The sequence below is a fragment of the Bacillus rossius genome, assembly GCF_032445375.1.
Source record: "Bacillus rossius redtenbacheri isolate Brsri chromosome 9 unlocalized genomic scaffold, Brsri_v3 Brsri_v3_scf9_2, whole genome shotgun sequence".
Taxonomy (NCBI): domain Eukaryota; kingdom Metazoa; phylum Arthropoda; class Insecta; order Phasmatodea; family Bacillidae; genus Bacillus; species Bacillus rossius.
Window position 1 is genome coordinate 29,497,326 of NW_026962013.1, and position 23,940 is coordinate 29,521,265.

A 23,940-nucleotide genomic window follows, 5' to 3' on the forward strand; every position below is an offset into this window, starting at 1 on the left:
ATTTATAACTCAGTTTTTGTTTACACAAATTACAATTAGCAAACTCATTATTTTCCGTGAAAAAATTCCACACAAATGAAGTCTTTTTCGTGCACTTATCAATTCCTTATTTCACTATAATGATACTAACTACAAAGCATGACAGCCCGCAACATGGTGATACACGGCCAGGACGAACTGCAGTGAATGTTGAACTGATTGATACTGGTTGTATCAGGCGGTCATGAGAGTATCAGAGGTAGAGAATTACCGGGCGTGATAAATAATGTATCAGATTCTCCTTCCGGTCGCACGGTCTGCGTACGCGGAGCTTTGTTGCCTCCTGGGACCGTCTGATACAGAAGTATCAGAGACTTGTACCTAGGTACATTACTGTATCACTATCAGGTAGGGACTGATACCGAAAATTGCTGTCCCAACCCACCTCTAAGGTGAGATGCATGTTGTGAAACGTGTGCTTTATTGAGGAAGTTACGCAGGGGTATATTTGTAGCCAGAATTTTCGTGATTAATTTATCTTGGTATCATGAAGTAGAATACAGTCCCACCCGGGGTAAATATGTAGTTGGGCGGTATTTGCGAAAAAAAAAAAAATGTTAAAAATCCGAAAATACTTTTATTCTATGCTCTTTAACTTGGTAAATATTTACAATCGCGGTAGATGCCAAAAAAAATGCTAAAAATCTGAAAATACTTTTATTCTGTGCCCTTTCACTTCCTCTTTTCAAAACAACCGGCGGAGGTAAGAAATTCCAAATACTTTAGGAGATATCGAATTTTTTAATTTCATCATATGTAGAGTCGCGGTAGATGCCAAAAAAAAATGCTAAAAATCTGAAAATACTTTTATTCTGTGCTCTTTCACTTCCTCTTTTCAAATCAACCGGCCGAGGTAAGAAATTCCAAATACTTTAGGAGATATTGAATTTTTAAATTTTCATCACAATACCTGTGAATTCAGGCGGCCACCATTGTTTCTTGTTTACGAGACGAGTATGATTTTTTTTTTGCGCGACGTAGGTGAACGACTACATTGTTGCTTGTTTAGGAGTATCTATTAAAATCTGAAAATACTTTTATTATAGTTATGTTATGTTAGGTTAGCTACATTAAAACACTTTAAAACACTATGGACGGTTAGTTAGGTTAGTATAGCTACATTAAAATAAACAGAGAAATAAAAATATTAATAGATAAAACCGAGGTTGGCCGAAGGTAAATGGTTCGGGTGTAATCGGGAATGGCAGAAGTTTATGTGCGTTTTGATTTACCGTTCGTGAATGCCTAATTAATTAAAATGGTCGATTAGGTCAGGTCAGTTACATTATTAATACTTTCAAACTAAGCAGACATTAAAAATAATATAAATTAATTTTAATGGTTGTTTAGTTTTAAAGTATTTATAATGTAGCTGACCTGACCTAACAAACCGGGACAAAGTATGAACGGTAGGAACTCACGTAATTTTTTTACTTATTACTTGCGCAACAAATAAAACATTAAAATTTGAAACGTTAAAAACTCACATACGTTAGAGGCGGGTACATTCCTTTGCCATTAGTAGAAAATGATGTAGTCGTTCTACCTACGTCGCGAAAATAAAAAATCATAAACGTAAACAAGCAACAATGGTCGGTTCACCTACGCGGAAAAAAATCATACTCGTCTCGTAAACAAGAAACAATGGTGGCCGCCTGAATTCACAGGTATTGTGATGAAAATCTAAAAATTCGATATCTCCTAAAGTATTTGGAATTTCTTATCTCCGCTGGTTTTAATGTAAAGAGGAAGTGAAAGAGCATATAATAAAAGTAATTTCAGATTTTTAGAATTATTTTTCGCAAATACCGCTACTCTACATGTTCAAAATTTAAAAATTCCATATCTCCTAAAGTATTTGGAATTTCTTATCTCCGCCGGTTGATTTGAAAAGAGGAAGTGAAAGAGCATAGAATAAAAGTATTTTCGGATTTTTAGCATTTTTTTTGGCATCTACCGCGATTGTAAATATTTACCTTTAACTTCCTCTTTTCATTAAAAGCAGCGGAGGTAAGAAATTCCAAATACTTAAGGAGATATAGAATTTTTAAATTTCATCATATGTAGTTGAGCGGTATTTGCGAAAAAAAATGTTAAAAATCCGAAAATACCTTTAGTAGATGCTCTTCAACTTCCTCTTTTTTTAATAAAAAATGGCGGAGATAAGAAATTCCAAATACTTTAGGAGATATTGAATTTTGGTAAATATGTATTGTACGGATTAGCGCCAAAAAAAATTGTACAAATATGAAATAACTTTCATTATATGCTATGTTACGTCCTCTTTTCAGAACCGCCTGCGGAGATAAAAAATTCCAATTACTTTAGGAGATATGGAATTTTTTAATTTTCATGCTGTGCACTGATGCGGCGTTCAAAGGGAAGCCTACAATTCACACATCCTTCTGGACATACCCGAATACTCACGTTGGCAAGCCTTCTTTTCTTAAAATTAGCAAGAAGTAATTAAAAATACTTTAAAACATTGTGGATGGTTGGTTATATTAGGTAAGTATAGCTACATTAAAAAAACTGTAAAATCATTTTATGGTTGCTTAGCAAATAAATTTTTAATATGTAGCTATCCAGCGTTAGGAAACCGTTTACATGATTTCACAGTATTTTTAATGTAGCTATCCTAACCAAATCAACCATCCACAATGTTTTGAAGTATTTATAATGTAGCTAACATAACCTAATTGACCATTAGTTTTCATGAGTTGCATATTTATTTACAATAAACAAAAAAAAAAACCGAAGATGCACGATTGGGCGTTTGCCTCTCGTCTGTTGAAAGAAGGCTTGCCAACGTGAGTATTCGGGTATGTCCAGAAGGATGAGTGAATCGTAGGCTTCCCGCGTTCACCATTGTTGCTTGTTTACAAGTATGATTTTTTTTTTCACGACGTAGTTGAACGACTACATCACGTAAAAATAAAATTACGTGAGTTCCTACTGTTCGTCCTTTTTCCCGGTTTGTTAGGTCAGGTCAGCTACATTATAAATACTTTAAAACTAAACAACCATTAAAATTAATTTTTATTTTTAATGTCCGTTCAGTTTCAAAGTATTTATACTGTAGCTGACCTTACATAATCTAGCTTTGTCCCGTTTTGTTAGGTCAGGTCAGTTACATTATAAATACTTAAAACTATACAAGTAAAATTAATTGATATTATTTTTAATTTCCGTTTATTTTGAAGTATTTATCATGTAACTAACCTTACCTAATGGAAAATTTCTGTTATTTAGGCATTCACGCACACACGGCAAAATATAAAATGGTATCTGTTGAATGATTACATAGGGCTTGTATTGCAAAATAAGAACGGCGATATCTCCAAAAGTAATTGGAATTTTTAATCTCCGCAGGTGGTTTTGAAAAGAGGACGTAAAAGAGCATATAAGGTAAATGTACCATATATTGACAGTGTACCAGTGTTTGACAGGTGGTATTATTATTAGTTATAACAAGGAAAATATCACTTTTTAAGGTTTTATTACTGGTGAGAAAATTAATTTTATTCATTTTGGATAGACTGTCACATATAGGTTTGTTGTTACTTCAATTGTTTTATTTTACAGAGCAACACAAGTTTACAATGTTAGAATTCCACCATTTTTCCACTTCATTTTAATGAAAACACTAAGGTAAGAGTTTGTATTATTTTTCTTATTGACTGTATGTGTACATTTGACATGAATTTTTAAGTTTGAGACATTATATAGGCCTACTCTAGTACACTGTACTTAGTGAAATCTAACCTCAAAATTTTTAGAACACGAATAATATGACATGTCAATTACTGGTTCATTAAAATAATTCATGTACTAGTTATTGACACTGATGTCAAAGACTGGTGCAATGAATTTTATTAATGAATCAATCATAAATTAGGCTAATATTAACAAACAAGTCTCAATTTTGAGAATAACCTTGTAAATGATTAATATAATGATGTGTGTCCAGTGTTTGACAGGGGTGTCAACTACTAGAGCATCAAACTGTCAAAGACTGGTACTCATATGTTTCAGGTATATATCATGTCGGAGAAATGAAATATACTCCAGAGCAAATGGCCAATGCCATTGTTGAAGTGCAATGTGGCTGTCCAGTTGCTGCTGCTGCCAGAAAATATTCTGTTCCAAGAGTTACCCTACTCTACAAAACTTCAGGGAAGAGCCCTAAACAATGCAAAATGGGACCACCATCTGTACTGTCTGCTACAGAGGAACAATTACTTGTTGACTGGATATTGTCGTTGGCTTCAAAACAATTTCCAGTAACAAAAGAACAGTTGCTTGATAGTGTCCAGAAAATAATGAATCACCCTAAAAATGCCGAGAGAGAGCATCCATTTTCTGATGGAAGACCAGGAAGAAAGTGGTACGAAGCATTTTTAAGAAGACACCCAGAGGTCACTGAAAGAGTAGCACAGAACTTGACAACTTCGAGAAGTAATGTGAGCGAACAACAGATTAGGTCATGGTTTGAAGAAATATTGAAATACCTAGTTTCAATTGACCTAATAAAAATTTTCAATGAACCGAACAGTGTGTTTAATGGGGATGAGAGTGCTTTTTATCTTCTTCCCAAAGGTGACAAAGTTCTTACAAGAAAAGGCGATAAAAATGTATATTCTGTTGGTTAGTGACGAAAAGGAAAACATTACAGTTTTGATAACAGCCAATGCAGCTGGACAGTTTGCTCCAACTTTAGTGGTTTATGCCTATGAATGGATTCCTAGTTCAATAACTGAAAAAGTTCCTGAACATTTTGGCATAGGTAAATCTGAGTCAGGTTGGATGTGTGTATCAACATTTTACGAATACATTACTAATGTTTTCCACCCATGGTTGACTGAAATGAAGATTCAGCGCCCCATTGTATATTTTTGTGATGGTCATGCTTCACATATGACTCTGCACCTGTCTGAGTTCTGTTCAGAAAATGGAATACATTTGATAGCATTGTATCCAAACTCCACCCACTTAATGCAACCAATGGACGTATCTGTTTTTCGTCCTCTTAAGGTTTATTGGAAGAAAGAGGTAAACAAGTGGCGCTTGGAAAATGGTGGTGAGAAAGTGAACAAAGCTAACTTTGCTCCTGTCCTTAATGAGGCATTGAAACATATCTCAGAAGATACCATACAAAATGGTTTCAAAGCATGTGGTTTGGTGCCATTTGATGTTGAGCAAGTAAATTTTAAAAAAATTGCATCATCAAAACAACAAAAGAAAATTCAGAATAAAATTGCACCTTAACATGCTGGGAGTGCTTCAGTATGTTGAGTCCACAATTTCTGATGGGAAACTTTTACTCTTTGAACAGTGTTTGAAGGATGGCTCTTTGTCAATTGCTGTGGAAGAGACAACATTTTTTGAATTTTGGAAAAATTTAAAACATAATGTGTTACAAAATGACAGCATAACTTCTCAGGAAAATGCGAACATGAGCATAGGCGAATCCACATTTATAGCTGGAAATGAACCAAGCAGTGAGAATGTAAATATTCAGTTCAATAACAATTCAGATCCTGTTCCCGAGGTTCTGCCTGACAACATTACAACCCATCATCCTGAACAAGTTACAATAGCCAACCCTCTTCCAGAGTGCTCAAACAATTTTAATGTTGTTACTTTACCGAAAACTCAGGAAGCTGCATCATCCCAAGAAAAGGAAAGCATGCATCAACCTGAAATTATCACAGTTTCACCGAACAGCATCACAACTTGTAAAAAAGATACAGAAAAGGTTACAATAACTGTACCTTCACCATTCAAGAATGCTTTATTTTGGCCAGAAGAAACCAAGAGCAAAAAGAGAAAGTGTAAGGAAAAAATTCCATCTGTTGTAACATCTGTAGCTTGGAAAAGCTATCACGCAAAAAAGAAGCAGAGAAGAAAAAGAAAATTGAAGAAAAAGAAGAAAGAAAGAAGAAAAGGCTAGCAAACATAGAAGAAAAAAATGCAAAAAAAAAATTTAACAAAACAGAAACAGCATACAATAGCTGTTAGTGAGAGTTCAGATGATGAGGATGAAGTAGAGACAGTGCAACAAGCAAACAGTTCAGATTGTGATATCAGTGATGATGATACACAAGGATTTTGTGAACTTGGCAATACAACAAATTTGAAAGTTGGTGATTATGCACTTGTTAAGTTTCAGGGTGGAAAGAGACACAGTAGTTTCTATCGATATGTTTGTGTTATCCAAAAGGTATCCAGGAAAGGTGAAATAGAAGTCATGAGTTTAAAATGTCTAAGTGAAAGCAAGAAAGTTTTCAAAATGGTGGAAAGTGATGTTTCATGTGTATCTAGAGAGGCAATTTTAGGATTGCTTCCTCACCCTACACTTTGCATGACAGGAGACAGAATTAAATATGAATTCATGCAGCCAGTGGATGTTATTGAGTGTATGTAATATGTGTAGATAATTTTTGGTAGCACTTCAGTTTTTGTCCTAAATGTTAACTTTTTTTGTGCATTATTCTTAGGGTTACAATACAAAACTAAAAGGTTTTTCATTAAGAATGTTTATACTACCATTTCAGTTTTATTTTATGAAAATCGAGGGTGTCAAAGATTGGGTGTCAAATACTAGGGCATAGCCTTTTCTGCAATGTCAAACACTGGTTCAGTCTTAACCTAAAACTAAATATATATTTTTAAAATTAAATAGTAATTTGTGTTGTATTCTGAGAATGGTATTAAAAAGAATAAACTCTGAGCATTATTTTGGGTGTTGCTTTTCATAATATATATTATTTTTTCATATGTAAATATTTTATTAGAACAAATTTTATTCTTACAGTGTCAAAGACTGGTGCATTTACCTTAATGAAAGTTATTTCATATTTGTACAATTTTTTTTGGCGCTAATCCGTACAATACATATTTACCTGAATTTTTAATTTTCATCACAATTATACCAGTGCATTCATGTGGCATTTCGCATTGTTTCTTGTTTACGAGTATCTATTTTTTTATTGGATAATGTCGTCACGTGATTGATCGTGATAGGCCAGAATTCAAATGTAACATACTCAGAAATTATTGTATGTATAAAAAATCTTAAATCAAAAAATCTTCTGGACTTGATGGAATCCCCATTAAAGTCATTAAAGATTGCTCGGATGTTTTAGCTGCACCTCTTGTCCATATTTTAAACGAATCTTTTATACATGGTGTTTTTCCAAATGACTTAAAAATTGCTAATGTATCCCATTGTTAAAGAAAGGTAATTCCACATTAATTGAGAACTATAGACCAATCTCACTTCTTAGTTCCTTTTCTAAAATATTTGAGTCTATCATTAATAACAGATTGGTTAGCTATCTCACAAAATTTAACCTGCTATCTACATCCCAGCATGGTTTCTTAAAGGGAAAAAATACCGAGTCGGCTATTGGCGAGTTCGTTGATTTTGTCACAGAATGCAAGGACAGATCAGAGGATGTCGTCGGTATTTTTATTGATCTGTCCAAAGCTTTCGACACAGTAGATCATAAATTACTTATTGATAAATTATATAATTTGGGATTAGAGGTGTAGTCAATAAATTGTTTAAGTCTTATCTCACAAACAGATTGCAGATAGTTCAAGTTACTAGAGTCAATAGTAACAACATATTAGAGTCTTATAATTCCCTACCTAAACTTATGAATGTAGGAGTTCCTCATGGTAGCGTTTTAGGGCCACTTATTTTTCTGGTCTATGTAAATGATCTAAGTTATCATTTTACCGATATTCCTATCATTTCTTTTGCAGATGATACTAATGTACTGGTTAAAGACAATCCAGCTTCTAAACTTGATGCTCTGGTTATGAATACACTACAAACATTAAACTCTTGGTTTACAAATAATAAACTGCTACTGAATTATGGTAAAACAAATTTTATTTATTTTTCCTCTAAATTAAAATCAAATAAACCAAATACTCTGTTAATAAATACTAACTTAAATTTCGTGGCACATCCACGATTCCTTGGACTTGAGATTGATGAATTTTTATCATGGGACAAACATACGTTTGGTTTGCTAAATAAATTAAACAGTATGTGTTATATGTTTAAAGTACTTTCTCATATAACTACCAAACAATGCCTATGGTCTGCCTACTTTGGCTATGTTTATTCTTTAATCAGCTATGGAATTATGTATTGGGGGAGTAATAGACATCATCTACAATCAGTTTTTATTATACAAAAAAAATTAATCAGAATTATACTCCACATAAAACGTTTGGACAGTTGTCGTGATATTTATAAATCCTTAGGTCTTCTTACTGTGCCCTGTATTTATATTTACAAAGTATTATTGTTTAATCATAAAAAAAATTAATTTATTTAAAAAATACTAATATTCATGAGCATTTCACGCGAAGTAATGCAGATTTTCATCTGCAAAGGGTTCACAAGAAAAAAACTTTACAGTCAGTTAGAAATGTTGGTATTAGATTATTCAATAAATTACCATCAGTTCTAAAAAATATGGACCAATATAATTTATTTAAAAAGGAATTATTTCTTTATTTATCACATAAGGCTTTTTATAATATAGATGATTATGAACAGGAGGTAGCTTCGTAATTTTTTTTTTATGTATGACTTTTCTTTTATATCTAATTTCTTTTATATATAATATATAATAGGTGCTTATTCATGGAAGAGCAGCTGTTATCTTTTATTATTTTAATTTTGTAATGCTTTTAATACTGTTCTTGTACCTGTTTATGTGTTTGTATTTATGTTTATTTGTAATTTTTCTTTTGACATATTCTATACCATTGTATGGTCTATTGAATGAAATAAAAAATCAAATCAAAACCAATACGTGATTATTTAGTTCATTTATTGTTTTAAAACGGTGTTTAATTACCGCCTCCAACTTAGGCGAGTTTTTAACGTTTCTAATTTTAAAGTTTTATTTTTTATTGTTGCGCAAGTAATAAGTAACAAAAAAATTTTACGTGAGTTGTTACTGTTCATCCTTTGTCCTGGTTTGTTAGGTCAGGTCAGTTACATTATAAATACTTTAAAACTAAAGAACCATTGAAATAATTTCATATTATTTTTAATGTACGCTTAGTTTCAAAGTATTTATAATGTAACTGACCTGACCTAATCAACCATTTTCATTAATTAGGCATTCACAAACACACTGCCAAAATAAAATAAATGGCGGCGGTCGAATGATAAACACTGGTCTTGTATGCAAAATAAGAATGGCGATATCTCCTAAAGTATTTGGAATTTCTTATCTCCGCCACTTTTAATGAAAAGAGGAAGTTGAAGAGCATCTAATAAAGGTATTTTCGGACTTTAACATTTTTTTTTCGCAAATACCGCTCGACTACATATGATGAAATTTAAAAATTTGATATCTCCTAAAGTATTTGGAATTTCTTACCTCCGCCGCTTTTAATGAAAAGAGGAAGTTGAAGAGCGTCTAATAAAGGTATTTTCGGATTTTTAACTTTTGTTTTCGCAAATACCGCCTAACTACGTATTCACCCCACCCGGTCTAGTATAATTTGCGATATATTTTATTCCTCATAATATAACTTCTTTTCCAGCAACTTTAATATTTAGCTAATCAATGACGTTTTGTAATAAATAGGGCACAATGTTATATTTCATGATACCACGTTTAGTCATAATTTCTCCAGGCATTATTTCATACATAATGCATAATTGGTATCGCAAAATAGCCTAGAGCAGGGGGGATTGTAGTCTAGTTTACGATACCAAAAACCAAATTATACGAAAATTGATATACAAGATAAATAGTGTTTGTTGTTCCCTGCCCAATACCCATATTTTTCCGTGCGTGTCCCGTAGGGGTGGTAATGACGTAATTGATGCCATCTTGGTGACGTCATCAGTATTGATATGGTATCGCGAAGTGGACTAGTCCCCTTTCATCTTATTGTGTTCTTATTACATTTTTTCAGCTTTCCTGTAGATGAAAAAAGACGGAGCCAATGGATCTTGTCTTTAAAGAGAGAAAAATTTACTCCTAGTCGACATTCCAGACTGTGCTCAAAGTATTTTCTTCCAGAATGCTTCGACAATGAAGCATTTGGCTTGGGAAGAAAACTGAAGCCAGATTCCATACCGTCAGTTTATAATTTCTCTGCACATTTACTCTTGGACAAAATGAAGAGGAAACCTCCAGTTGAAAGAACCAAACATGAAGCTTCAAAAGTTATAAGGTAAGTGATACTTCATAAGCAGATATCACTCTTTCAGGTAACCGAACCAGTATGTTAAAGAAATTTTAATAATTTTTGTTATTGTATGCATGTGTTTGCTAATGTTATTTTCTATGATTCATAGAACATCATGCATTGCACTATTAATAGCATGGTAAAATATAACAAATTTGGATATAACTTCTTAAATTGAGGACAGTAAATGTCCCACTAACTTTACTTCCTACGTAAAACAGGTAACTTAACAAGGATCTATTTCCGGCGTGTGATCACTGTATCCAGTCAAACAGCAGTCAATAAGAATATTTTTTTTTCATGTGGTTTGTGTATTCTAAAACTATTTGAAGGGGTCTATACGAGATAATGTAAAGGTCTGTGCATAACTCAGTGATTGCTGATTGTGTTGGTTAGATTTGAAATTACCGCTATTTTTTTTTAACATAATAAATGGTTAGGCCTGTTATATGCATTTTCTGCTTAATTGTGCACAAAAAAAAGATAAACAGAAATTTCACATTCTAGGAAATTAAGGTTTTGAATTTTATAACCAACTGAGCAATATGTTGAAGATAACTTTTTTAAACTTTTTTAAAATCATAGTAAGTTGAATATCATATCTTATATCAGGATAATATAGAAAGTAGGGCCTACAGTAATATTTGTTTTTATTAGTAGGTATTTACATTTTATTTTATTTTCCTATGTGGTAGGCCTACCTACATCAAATAATCAGAATTTGGTAATTCTGAGATCTTTTTTATATTATGTGTTAATACAAATCTCATTATTACAAACTGTGAACATTTACGTCCTTTGGGGTTTGTATTAAATAAATTTCACTATATAGCCCTATTTGACTATTTCCAGTGTAATTTTTTTTTCTCCCAAATCTTTCTAAAATCTGTTGTATATGACTACACCTTCTAACACACTTCGAGCCTGTCAATGTGAAGACCGTCAATGTGAAGACCGCTACATGAGTATGGACTGCAAAGCACCAAACTGTGAAAGACATGTTAATCAGTCCTAAGGTATGGGCTATTACAATCCTAATTTACCTTTGGTCGTTACAGCTGATGCTTCACCTGTAGGGGTTGGTGCGGTTCTTGCATATATACGAAGCGATGATCTGCTAGGTATTTACAGAAGTACTTATTGTTTACGTATCGCGAACCCTATCAGTCAGTGAGCTTATTCACAACTTGATCGCGAGGGTCTTGCCATTATTTTTGCTGTTAAGAAATTTACTCCTTATTTGGCCTTTCGTCCATTTACGATCGTAACTGATCACAAGCCTCTGCTTGGCATATTTTCTCCATGTATTTGTCGCGGAGAATGTTACGATGGACTCTGATCTTAAGTTTATTTGATTATCAGCGTCGCCACCAAACTGGAAAATCTGTTGGTCATTCTGACTGCTTGAGTAGGTTGCCTCAGCCTACATCTGTAGATGATTTGTGCACTGAACCAGTTGGCGTGCACCTCCTGGAGGCTAGGGACCTACATCTCTTATCTCTACGAGATATCGCAAAAGCTACAGAGAATGATGATATTCTACGGTAAGTCAAACGCTACATGCATCAAGGTTGGCCGGAAAAGGTACAAGACAGCTTGCACCCATGTTTCGTCAAAAGGTCAGCACTATCACTACAATCTAATTGCATCTTATGGCACGACAGGGTCGTGATTCCATTGTCACTGCAAGAGACAGTATTGAAATTGATTCATTCCACACACCTGGCCGAAACTGCAGCAAGGCCATTGCCCGAAGTATTGTCTGGTGGCACAATATCGACACTGACATTCAGAACATGGCGAAACTTTGCCAAGCCTGTCAATCAGTAGCTAATGCACCTTCAAGATCAGTTGTATCTCCATGGCCCCGTGCAACATTCGCTTGGAAACGAGTGCATTTTGACTATGCAGGACCATTTCTGGGTCATTACCTGCTCATTGCAATTGATGCATTTTTGAAATGGTCAATAGTCAAAGTGGTGTCAAATTTGACTGCTTCGGTTCTTATTTCACACACACGCTACATTCTGGCTGATCTTGGCAAACCAGTGGTCATTGTAACTGACAATGGACGGCAGTTTACATCCGATGCCTTCAATGACTTCCTTCGCAGAAATGGCATATGCCACCTGTACCCCGCCGTGGCACCCTTTTTCAAATGGGCTAGCGGAACGCACAGTACAAACAGTCAAGAAGTTACTGCTGAAGTTCGAGGATGTAGATATCCATGCACGAGTGGCTCGTGCTGTATGGGCTATGCGAACACGCCCCTCATTGTCCATGGGTAGAACCCCTGCGGAAGCCATGGGTAGAGCATTTCGTACACATCTTACCCAACTACACCCTGCATCCGAGTTTGACACACCAACACCGGTGACATTGCCCACACTCCAAGTTTGGAACTGGTATGCATGATGAAGCATAGTTCAAGCAAATCTATTTGGGTACCAGGTATAGTACATGGTCATTCTGGAGCTCGAGCCTATGACATTCGTCTAAACTCTGGGTTGCTGGCCATGACTATGTACGTCAACGATTTGCTGAAGAACCTGGAGATGACGTGATTGACCTTCCTACGAGGATGGTCTGTATTACCATTATTCCAGAGAAGTTCTGAGGGATGTACTGCTCCCATGTCAGGACATAGTCATGCTGCATCAACGTTGGGGGTGGCTTATCCCTTGGGTAACGTACATCAAAACAGGCATCAGGCACAATTCACCTGATACACAGGAAGAAACTGGTGCTACAACGTCAACACTGTCACCTGCACCATCCAACCAAGAAAATGACTGTGCTACATCTGCAAGAGTGGCTAGCTCATCACCAGCAGCTTCGCCTCCCCTTCATGATGCTGCTACCCGTACGGCTTGCTCAGCACCAGACTCTCCATTTCTGGGCTTTCCGGAAGCGTCGTGCCCAGCAGCTTTACCCCTCCGGAGAGGCAGTTCACCTGACCAAGTTCCCCACCAACCACAGCCCATGCAGTCTACAAGATCTACAGTTACCAGTTGTGGGCGTATATCTCGACGTCCCCTTTGGTACCAGTGATCAGTGGAAGTTAAGGGTGACCATGTGGGAAAGTTAACTTACATTCTAGTGGGGAGGGGTGTTATGGCCACACATACAACAACTGGCATCAATGCGGTGTGTAAGGCAGATGTACATCTGGCAACAGGGCACCAGTCTACAGACAAGCAATAACGTCGTATGATGTCGGACCGGCGAGTGCGGATTACACCAGGACCTAGGAAGTGATATCCAGCATGTATCTATTATAACTAGGGACACCTGTATTTCGCGATTTCATTTCATGTAAAGGTATTTCACTAAACACTGTAGCTTTTTCTAAGAGTCATGGCAAATTGTGAGGGTGCAGCAGCACGGTGACCACATTCTCATTGGCCCCGTCAAGAGCGGGACGACACCTCTCACCGACCTCAGCCAATAACCGCAGGAGAAAAGCTGTAGTATTTTGTGAAATACCTTGACACTAAATGTATTCGCGAAATACAGGTGTCCCTAATTATAACATATTGTAAGAGAACTTAACATAAAATGTGATTTTTGTTTAGTAATTATTTACAGTGATAAAATATCTTAACAACAGATACATACAAAATGTGTCCTCTATACAACATAACACCTATAAATAAAAATATAACATTCGAAGAAAAGTTGTGGCTGCTTTCTTAAAATTTTAGAGCATTTTTACCACGTGGCATTGTGGCAATGGTGTGCCACTCCCATTTTCTTATTAAGTATTATGTATTTATTTATTTTGTGTTATTTTACCAACACATTTTATTTGATTATGTTTGGAACTTAATTTGTTTAGATTTATTTTTATACTCACCTTAAATTTGATTCAGAATGATAAAAGTACACCATGATTTTGAAAACAAGCTGGAATGTACTAGAAGATGTATAACTTGCTTTCAGTTACATTCTTTATTAAATGTCTCTAAGATTTAATACAGCACACTATGCCATCTTTTTCGCTGTTCCTTCTCTCCTGCATGCCATTTGCTGCCAACCTTCAAACAAAAAGTTTCACTTCAATAGTTAAATTTTTGTAGATTTAAATATTTGATGCTCAATACCATTACATATGATATATTTTGTGCAGCATAATACTAGACTGCAAAATACCATTTTACCAAAAGTGTCAGATTTTTATATTAATTAATTTTTAATGTCTTTAATGTATTTAACACAGTGAAAAAAAGACTACTCTAGCATGTAAAAAAAAACACACTAATAATATTAGAATGAGTTCAGAGGATCATTGCGAAAAGAAATTCCATTTCTCCCCTCCCTCCCCCCCGTGACTTTTCATAAATTTTAATAAACTTACTGAATTTTATATTATGGTTAAATGAAACAAAAAAAAAACTTTTTTTACGTGTTTGAATTTTGTTTGTTTTGAGGAAAGTTTTCTTGTAGTTAAGTGTTATGCAGTCTACTTAATCTGTATCTGGTTTATTTCTGTTTTAGTGAAAATTGCTATAAACTGTCGTATTGTGTTTGGTCATTGGCTAATGAGTTTTATTTCATCATAATTGTGATTTTGTCTATCCAACTGCTGACGCTACTACTTATACTTTTATTTGGTACGTGGACCGTTGGTAGCTATGCGTAGTGTAACGTCCTAGGTGTTTGCAGGGCTGAGCAGTGTTTGCCAGTGGCTCACCGTTTCCTCCGGTGATGTACAACGGGAAGACCTACCCAGGGCAAGGTAACAACTCGTACATCTTCCCTGGGGTGGCCCTGGGGGTGATCTGTGCAGGAGTGACACACATCAGTGATGAGGTGTTCCTGATCGCTGCCCAGGTAGGCAAGCACTTGGGACCCAGAAGTCTGCATTCACTGCCGCTTGTTATTTTGACATGAATTCCCAACAGGAATATGAATGTGTTTCATCTCAGGTTGGGTGTTACTTCAGCTGAGGGTTCGACACTGCAAACTATAAAAGCTACAGATGAAGTAAATACGTATATCTTAGGTCAGACTTTGGTCGTGATTGTTACGTATGACCACCCAGTTCACATTTGCAATGGTGACATAATGAGTTTTGGTGGGGAGCGTCGATTTGAAGTCGGTGAGAGCTGGGACTCTGAGAGTAATGGACAGATTTTCGTGATTTTAACTTTAATTTGCTCTTGAGTGGTGCTAACTGAGTGGAATAACTATAAAGTTAATAACTTGGGTTTGGAGCCATTAATCACAAAATGCTTAAGCGAAATATGGGTATGTTGGAGAAAAGAAAAAGAAAAAAAAGCAAAATTGTCTGAGCAGAAGCAATTAAAAATGCACACCAGTGTTTCATATCGAATGAGGCAAAAAGTATCCAAAAGAAATGAGCCAGTGGGACAAAACGAGCCCCCAAATGAGATGTGAAATGTGCACTCAGGCGAGCTTCAGCCGTCCACCTCGTGAGAAGCGACGGGGAATGCAGACAATTGTTTGGTAATGGACGTGGATATGCTCTCTGGTGATTCTGTTGTGGATACGGAGACAGTTGAGTCAGTGGTTGTGAATGATGGGCAGAGTTTGTCTCGGTTTGGTCACAATTTTTGTTATCAAAGTTTTTCTTGCATGGCCGCCCAACTATAAAGTAAGATGTTCATCAAATGCATGTTAAAAAATAAAGCAACATCAATTTTGTTAAATTATTTTATTTATTTCATACACAACATTCCTGTTTAGCAGGATGGAAATTCACCAAACAAACCCCGGGCGGCTGTATTTCAAAATACAACCTACCTAGCATATTTTTAAGGTACTTGATGAAGTAAATCTCTTCTGTAACAAACCATGAGCACAATTTTGATAAGAGTTAATTATGAAACACTTGACAGCTGGTATGAAACCCCAGGCATTGCCATGGGGAGACAAGGGTTTATTGGACAAGATGAATACACAGTGGTCTGTCCTTATCTTCCGCAGGATGGATCGTTAGGTTGTCTCTCATGCCAAGTTAGTTTCCATTTTTTTGTCTTAACTTAATTATAAACATCTGAGTAAAATTCCAAAGATATCAGACAATACTTTATAACTCTTTGTTGGAAACTTTTAGATACAAATAAAATGCAAGAGTACTATTGGGATGAATTTACAAGATATTCCCAAATGAACAGACAATTAAAAAAATCAACATGACATGTGGGATGGAGTAAGAAAGAGCACAGAACTCAGGAAGGAAACTTTCCACAAGTAAAAAAATAATCTGAAACCTTTGGCTCACCAAACCGAAGTTGTAACCACCCAGCCAAAAGGTCACTACTGTAATACTTACCAGAAAATAATTTTTATAGGTTGTTGCTGTCACTAGAATTTTTGCTGTTTTTGTTTATTAATTCTTTCAAATCAAGGAAGGCATTTTAAGATTTGCTGGAGGATTTTATTCTCTCATTCGGAAACAATTCTACAAACTCATACTGTCAGACAAAAGTTCAGACTTGTTGAATCAATTTATTGTCTCTCTGCTGTAGAACATTACTATAAATAGTTTATTATTTTATAGTATATATTTAGTTTATATTTTTAGGAGTCCTAGTAAATGTATAACATTTAGTAACAGTTCAGATAAAATACATATTCTTTCATTTAGTACCAAAAGTATAAGTATATATTTTTTAAAAGTATATTAACATTACATTTCACTATTATCTCATTAAGTAATATGTGCAAATTTGTAGGGATGTGCGAATCCTTGATTTTCAGTTTGCTTCAAATCTGATTTGAATCCCTGGCAATATTTGAGGTATGAATCCGATTTCGAATATTAAATACAGAATAATTAAAAATAACCGATTAATTTAAAAATGTGTGTTCTCTTTTTTTCTAACTGTAACTACTGGCAATTATTTCTTACACTGAGATTGAAATGTTTATAATTATGTAAACTTAATAATAAACACTCTAAACCATGAAAATCAAAACATATAGCAAGTTTCAAATATGTATTCCCTACTTGGCCTACCTAATTCAGTTGGTTTTCACAAGTTTCTGTTACATGAATGCTTAAAGACAGCTCATTTCTAGGCCTATATTGATATGTTTTGGTGAAGTTTGAAGTACACAATTAACTGTATATCATATTCATTTATGTAAGAACTTAGTTGTAGCGGTAATGTAAGCAAGCTAAAGCAGTATTTTTTAAATAAAAATAATACAATATTCTATGATTACTGCAACTGACTGCAAATCAAGCAAAAGATGTTGGGTTACTTTTTTTATATATCTAATTTTATTGTCAATAGTATTGTTCACAATAATAATGATATAGTCTAGTACAACATGCCTACAACTATTTATAAGAACAAAAAAAAGTAGTTGATAACTTGTGGTATGTAATTGTTTTTAGTTTCTAGTTTGCTATGTGACTATATTCGTAATTACAGTTTAAGCTCTCGAAATCTTGAAATTATTTTAATGTCACTGTGTTAATTATTTAATTTACATTTCTTTCTTTGATACATCATGTTATAAATACGTAATAGTAACCTAATTTAATTTTTCACTTCTAATATATTTAAGCCTATTAAATAAATTTATAACGTTTGTGAATATCCGTATTACTGTTCGAATCCATGAACATACAACGATTCCGGGTTCGGGTAGTCGTGGACTTGAACCGTATCCGAAAATATTGGGTACCTGCACATCCCTACAAATTTGTCATGGCACCAAGAAATTCAGGCTTGCATATTATACTCAAACAATTAAAGTGAGTCTTTTATTTAATGGTAACCATAAAATAAATAATAATATTTAGTCTCGTGCAATACTTTTACCTAGTTGCATGAAAAATAAGGCCAGTGTGATGAAATCTGCAAGGGTACTTACTAACTGGTAAAACATTGGATTTGCTTGTTCACGTGCATGTCACAAGGGCGTGAAGCGCGACGAAACACAGCCGGAGCGAGTTGTGAAATGCACTGTTCACATTTCCTCTGGCAGGCACTGGCGAACTTGGTGACGCCCGCTGACCTCGATCTGGGCGGCTTGTACCTTCCGCTCAGCAAGATCAAGGAGTGCTCCATTGAGATCGCTACCAAGATAGCAGAATGCGCATACGACCAAGGTAGGCTAACTTAGTGACAACAGTTGTGCATTAGTGTGTAGAAAATGGTGCAACACTTAAGCTATAGTGTGTTTGTTTTGTGTGTTCTATCTGATATCTTGTTATTGTGTTTGATTCTGAACTGTATAACTGTGCACACAAAATATAGATAAGAAAAATAAATATAAGTTATTAGTAATGTGCGACTATAGGCTATACTAGTTAGTGGTAAATATTTAAAAGGTTTTAAGTTATTTGTAATTATTTCACAGATATCGTAAGGTAGAACTTAAAAAATATCAAACTCTTGTATGTTAATTAAAAGGCTTACTTAATGTAAGTTTCTATGTTAAAAGTGAGTCATTTGCAGGCTTTATGATTGGAGAAAGAATATTTAAATTAAATACATACAGCATTTCGAAGAAAATTGCTAAAATGTATGGAAACTGCTTGTTATGATCATAAATATAAAATCTACTCTTAATTATTTTAGTTGTTAAGTTCAAATATTCCGAAGAATATTGACTTTAAAGTACATAATGCAAATAACTATTGGTCTTTATTTACTCTTTCTTATCTACATAATTTTTTTTGCCCATTTAAAAATGTAAAATGGGGTTTATGTTTATACTGCATCATGGTCACTACAAAATGTAAAAATCAAACTTTCCTGACAGAAAAAAAAATAATTTCCATTCATTTTTAAGATAAAATATATGCTATTTCAACAGAATTGGTACAAAAAAAATTCAAAATGTTCTACTTCAAGCCAAATTGGTTTTAATGCTTGATAACTCTCCTGTAAACTACTACAGTAGAACCCTGTTATAATGTTTTTCAAGGGAGCACAAGAAAAAAACATTATAAGCAGGAAATCTCAATTTAGCACTTAACAATGTTCGAGCTTTGTACCAATGGACTCACCAAGCTATGTCAACAACTTTAATATTAAAACCAAAGATAGTATACTTCATACATGAATTTTCTGAAACAAGCCAACAATTTTTCAACTTCGTCTTGCTCCCTGGTTAAATTTTGTTTGTCTTTAAAGATACACTGCCACATTGTTTTGTAAAATTATCTCACGATTCATGATGACAACATTAAGAGTGAGAACGTCTACTCCTTTGCCACCTGAAAATGTTTAATTTTGGGATTCCTACGTATGAATGAAAAAAAAAATTATTCGTAAGCAATAGAAAACACTTTTAGTTATGCCCTCACTCAATGGTTGGCAACTTAAATATCGTAGGACTATGTACTGCATCTGAATACCCACTGGAATGGCAAGGAAGAGAAGAGTTGACTAAGGGTGCCAACTGAACGTAACTATGAACATTGTGTACCTTCAGTATATTGCATAAAATTGTATTTTAACAAACTTCATGTATTGTATGGCAGTGATTGTAAACATAAACATACATAAAGGAAACTTTTTATCGTAAGTGTTGGAATAATTTAGTTTTAAGACATTTTTTCCCTGTTTATTGAATGTTAGAAAGCAAACATTATAAGCAGGAAATTACACTATTTATGAACATTATATGCAAGAAATAAATACATTGTCCTTAGGGGGGAAATATTGGGACTTTAAAAATATGACATTATAAGCAGGAAAACATTATATGCAGGAACATTATAACAGGGTTCTACTGTACCAATACCTTGCACACTTAATTATTTAAGTGAAGTATTAATTTAAATTTACAACTTAAGTGACTATTTTCTCTGATATATACAGCATTTTCCTGACAATTTTCAAATTTCCTGACTCTCCCATGTTTTCCAGACCTGTTGCAACCATGTCTTTTTACAGACAAGGTTTAGCTTAGTACAGTTATGCAAAAGGTATGTAATGCAGTGTTTCAAGCTACCTTGGTATTTGGGTTTGGGAAAGTATTGCTCTTCACTGTCCGTATAACGGTATAACTGTTGCTTACCTGCGGGAGAGAAGTGGCATCTTGAGGGATACGTGCCAGGGGAGGGGTGTGTGTTGCAGGTGAAGCGTCGGTTTACCCCCGGCCGCCCGGCGACTTGGCAGGGTTCATCTGCACTCAGCAATACGACTACCACTACTCCTCTGCCCTGCCCGCTACCTACCCCTGGCCCTCGCTGTGAGAGGTCAGCAGTCCCTCGCTTGATCCTCGCTTGATCCTCGCTGCTGCGTCCTAGCCACCTCACCATGACCCCCCCCCCCCTCTCTCTCTCTCACTTGTGCCGTCGCATCATGATGCTGTATCTGTGTGCACACGCTCGAGTCGCGACTCTTTGTCTCGCACGTCTTGTTGGATTTTTTAATTTCTATTCTTCGAAGGTTTTTCATGTAAAGTTATCATGATAGTGTTCATGCACAATATGTTTCATCTCAATTATTCTCAAATGATATTTACTAAATAAAAACTTAACACAAATGTTTAGAATTATCATTCATGTGACCTTTTACAGCTCGTAAATAATGTTTAATAAATATGTGTTTAGAGAATTTGTAATCAACAAATGCAAGTGAGCTATCACATTAAATTTACAGTAAAATATCTTGGTAGTAATGAATAGTAAAGAAAATTAAATAACTTGGCATATAAGACAGTGCCTAAATAGAAGCTTCATGTTTTGATTATACCTAAGGAGTTTTTTTTCTGTTTTTATGTACTTTCAAAATGTTAAAATGTTGTTTTTACTTATAGCTTAAATTGAGCAAATATACTTTTTTTTAAAAAATGGTTGTAGTTAAAATTTAGAGCATGGCAATTTAACATAGCATAATTAAAAGTAGCGCAGTAATTGTTATGTAGAGACCATACTGACAATCATACAGCTATGGCGTGTTTTGAAATGCTTAAATTGTAGTGAGGATGACACACATAATATGATGAATACTAATTAAGGATACAAAAATTACTCCTCAATACATACTAGTTTTCAGATCTGTACACTGTGGGATGGCCACTCATTAGTGGAAATTAGTAAAAGTAGGTAGTTAAAATTTGTGGGTTGAATACTGAAAATTTTTTGTGAGTACTACATAGATGTTTTAAAATGAATACAAATTGAAATGGCTGGATGTGTGCGCACATACAGTATTCAAGATTCGTATTTTAACTGCACCATGTGTTGATTGTTTGGTTTTGGCTTCTTCCTGTTTTATGTACTAATTAATACTTTCTGTGTGCATATTTTTAGTAATTTTGTTTTTGCAAGCAAAAAATATTTTAGGCTTATGGTTTATTTGTATTGGTGATTGTGATTTACATTTGTAACTGCTTTCTGTTTGGTTGGTTTTGGCTTCTTCCTATTTTTTTTGTGTTTTCAGCAAGCCCAAATGTTTTCTCACATTTGCATGTTTTAGCAGTATCTGCTTCATTAACTATAACATTAAACCCAAGAATAGAACAAAGCACTGAACAGAAGTACAATGCATTATTCATTTTATCCACACTAGTTTCCACCCACCCATTCATTCCATAAATATTCCATGCTCTCATCATCCTCACTGTCTAATGACCTCAATGTCGATGAGACATTCAACCGTTACTGAGTAATTATTAATTCATTTAGAGCACTTCATTATTTTGAATAATTGAGTCAATCTTATGCCATTTAAACCCATGCCTACAATGCATCTGGAATTTACTTTATATTATAACTAAAAAGACAATTTTCTCATGGGCCACCTTGTTTGCAGTAGTAAGCTTTTGCCAGCTTAGTGAATTTATTACCCTGATGGTCATGTTAAGTTCACCAAAAAGTTGTGTGTTTGCTAACATTACTCATTGGTATCTGAATCCAGCATCAGCAGCAGTATTGGTTGATATAAATCTTTTATTTTAAAAATAATTTTTATGGGAGGAGGGTGGAGCAAGGGAAATTGGAAGAAAATTTAAATTTATATTTTTCTCTGTAGACATCTAGATAGTGCAGCATGTTTTCCCAGTGATTAAGTAATTTATTACATGTTTGTTTGCGTAGGTGTGTTCTCGTTCTACCCGGAGCCTACAAACAAAGGGAAGTTTGTGAGGAGCTGCCTGTACAACTACACTTACGAAAAGTCTGTACTGCCAACCACGTTCTCCTGGCCCAGAAATAAATTAATCAAGGTGCATTAAATTAATCAATGTACTGTAAAAAAAAGTTAAAATTTTTAAGCTGTGAGGGTTTCACTTATTTTATTCAGTGATATCTCAAATATACGTTTGTAATGTATATAATAGTTTAAAAATTAAATCAGACATACAGTATTTATTTTCTGGTACATTATTTAACATAAAATACATTCCAAGTTTTGCAGTTTTGCTCTTGTCAGAGGAGGAATTGGGAAATAGACCTAGTACAGAGAAATAATGAACATTGAATGATAGAAGCATATGGGGGAAAAGATGAGGGACCTTTTCAACTCTCTTGCAGATGTTGGAAGGGCACCTTCGGTTTGTCATAAGCGAGTATCACAAGTACATAGTGAGATACAGAGTGAATAAAAATGTATCAAACTGTTTTAAGTAAAAACCATTTAAAGAAATAACTAATCTCTTTTAAATCAATTTGCTGATTTTGATTGTTAAGACTGCTAAGATCAATTCATTTTTTTTTGTTCATCTGAGTAAATACATGAAAGCACCATGAATTCAGATTTGTTTAGAGTTAGCTTTGCTAAGCTGTAACATAATAGTTTAATATATTTGAATGCTTTGAATTTTGAAGTTGAAACCAGATACCGTATTTACTCGTGTATAGCGCGCACCATCTTTTTTTGCAACAAATTCCAAAGAAAAAAAAATTAAAATTTTTTTCCCCATAAATAAATTTTACTAACATTTTGTGGTCCATGTTAAGTAATTACTTATGAAACAAATGATAATTTAAATTGCTGTGTGGTGATGCGTCAGGAAAATACTTAAACTCTGCTGTGTAGACGGAAGATAATGAAGCGCTGTATCGTCACAACTGTTACGTGGACGGGAGGGAGGGAGGCAGGCAGGCAGGAACGGGACTATGACCATCAAGTAACCTTGACAGTTGACAGGACTAAACACCACCACTCCCGTCACGTAGCTTCTACATAGATATTTCAACTGATTGTTAACACATTTTTAGGGACACGCAAAATGAAGCGTGCCACGCTACGTTGCTAAGCTGGCGCGGAGGACTGGATGACTCACCGATAGCTGCTAAGACGAGGAAGCGAAGGAAGTGGGAGGGGGACTGGTGACAACATTCTCTCTCTCTCTCTCTTTTATTTTACTAGCTGCGCTGGATTTCTGTAGAGTGGGAGGTCTAAAAATAAACAAGAGACGTGCGAGCTTGTGCGCGATAGATCAGGTTGTGTGTGTGTGTGAAAGAGAGGCCTTGTTGCTTGTGCATATGTGTGGGGGCTGGCCAGAAACGTCACCCGTCAGTTAACGACTTCCACTCCTCCCCGCCCCCCTTCTCACTTTTTTTTCCGTGTATAGCGCGCATCCTTATTTTTTTCCTTTACTTGAGGGGAAAAAAGGGTGCGCTATACACGAGTATATACGATATATCTATGTTACAGATTAATTGAATTTGAGAAATATACTTTAGTTTTGATTAAATTAGTGTACCAAACCCAGTGGTCGAGTTCG

The 23,940-nt window shown here is 34.8% G+C and overlaps 1 protein-coding gene across 2 annotated transcripts in view; it reads left to right on the forward strand.

The window, feature by feature from the left end:
• Nucleotides 1-23,940, forward strand: part of LOC134543068 (NADP-dependent malic enzyme-like) — a 29,199-nt gene that overhangs the window by 3,580 nt on the left and 1,679 nt on the right. For both annotated transcript variants that reach the window (XM_063387823.1, XM_063387822.1), the window contains exons 2-5: nt 10,000-10,260; nt 14,941-15,108; nt 18,241-18,364; nt 22,310-22,437. In XM_063387823.1, the coding sequence (XP_063243893.1) occupies nt 14,983-15,108; nt 18,241-18,364; nt 22,310-22,437 (378 nt within the window). In that variant the 5' untranslated portion in view covers nt 10,000-10,260; nt 14,941-14,982. The remainder of the gene's footprint in view (nt 1-9,999; nt 10,261-14,940; nt 15,109-18,240; nt 18,365-22,309; nt 22,438-23,940) is intronic.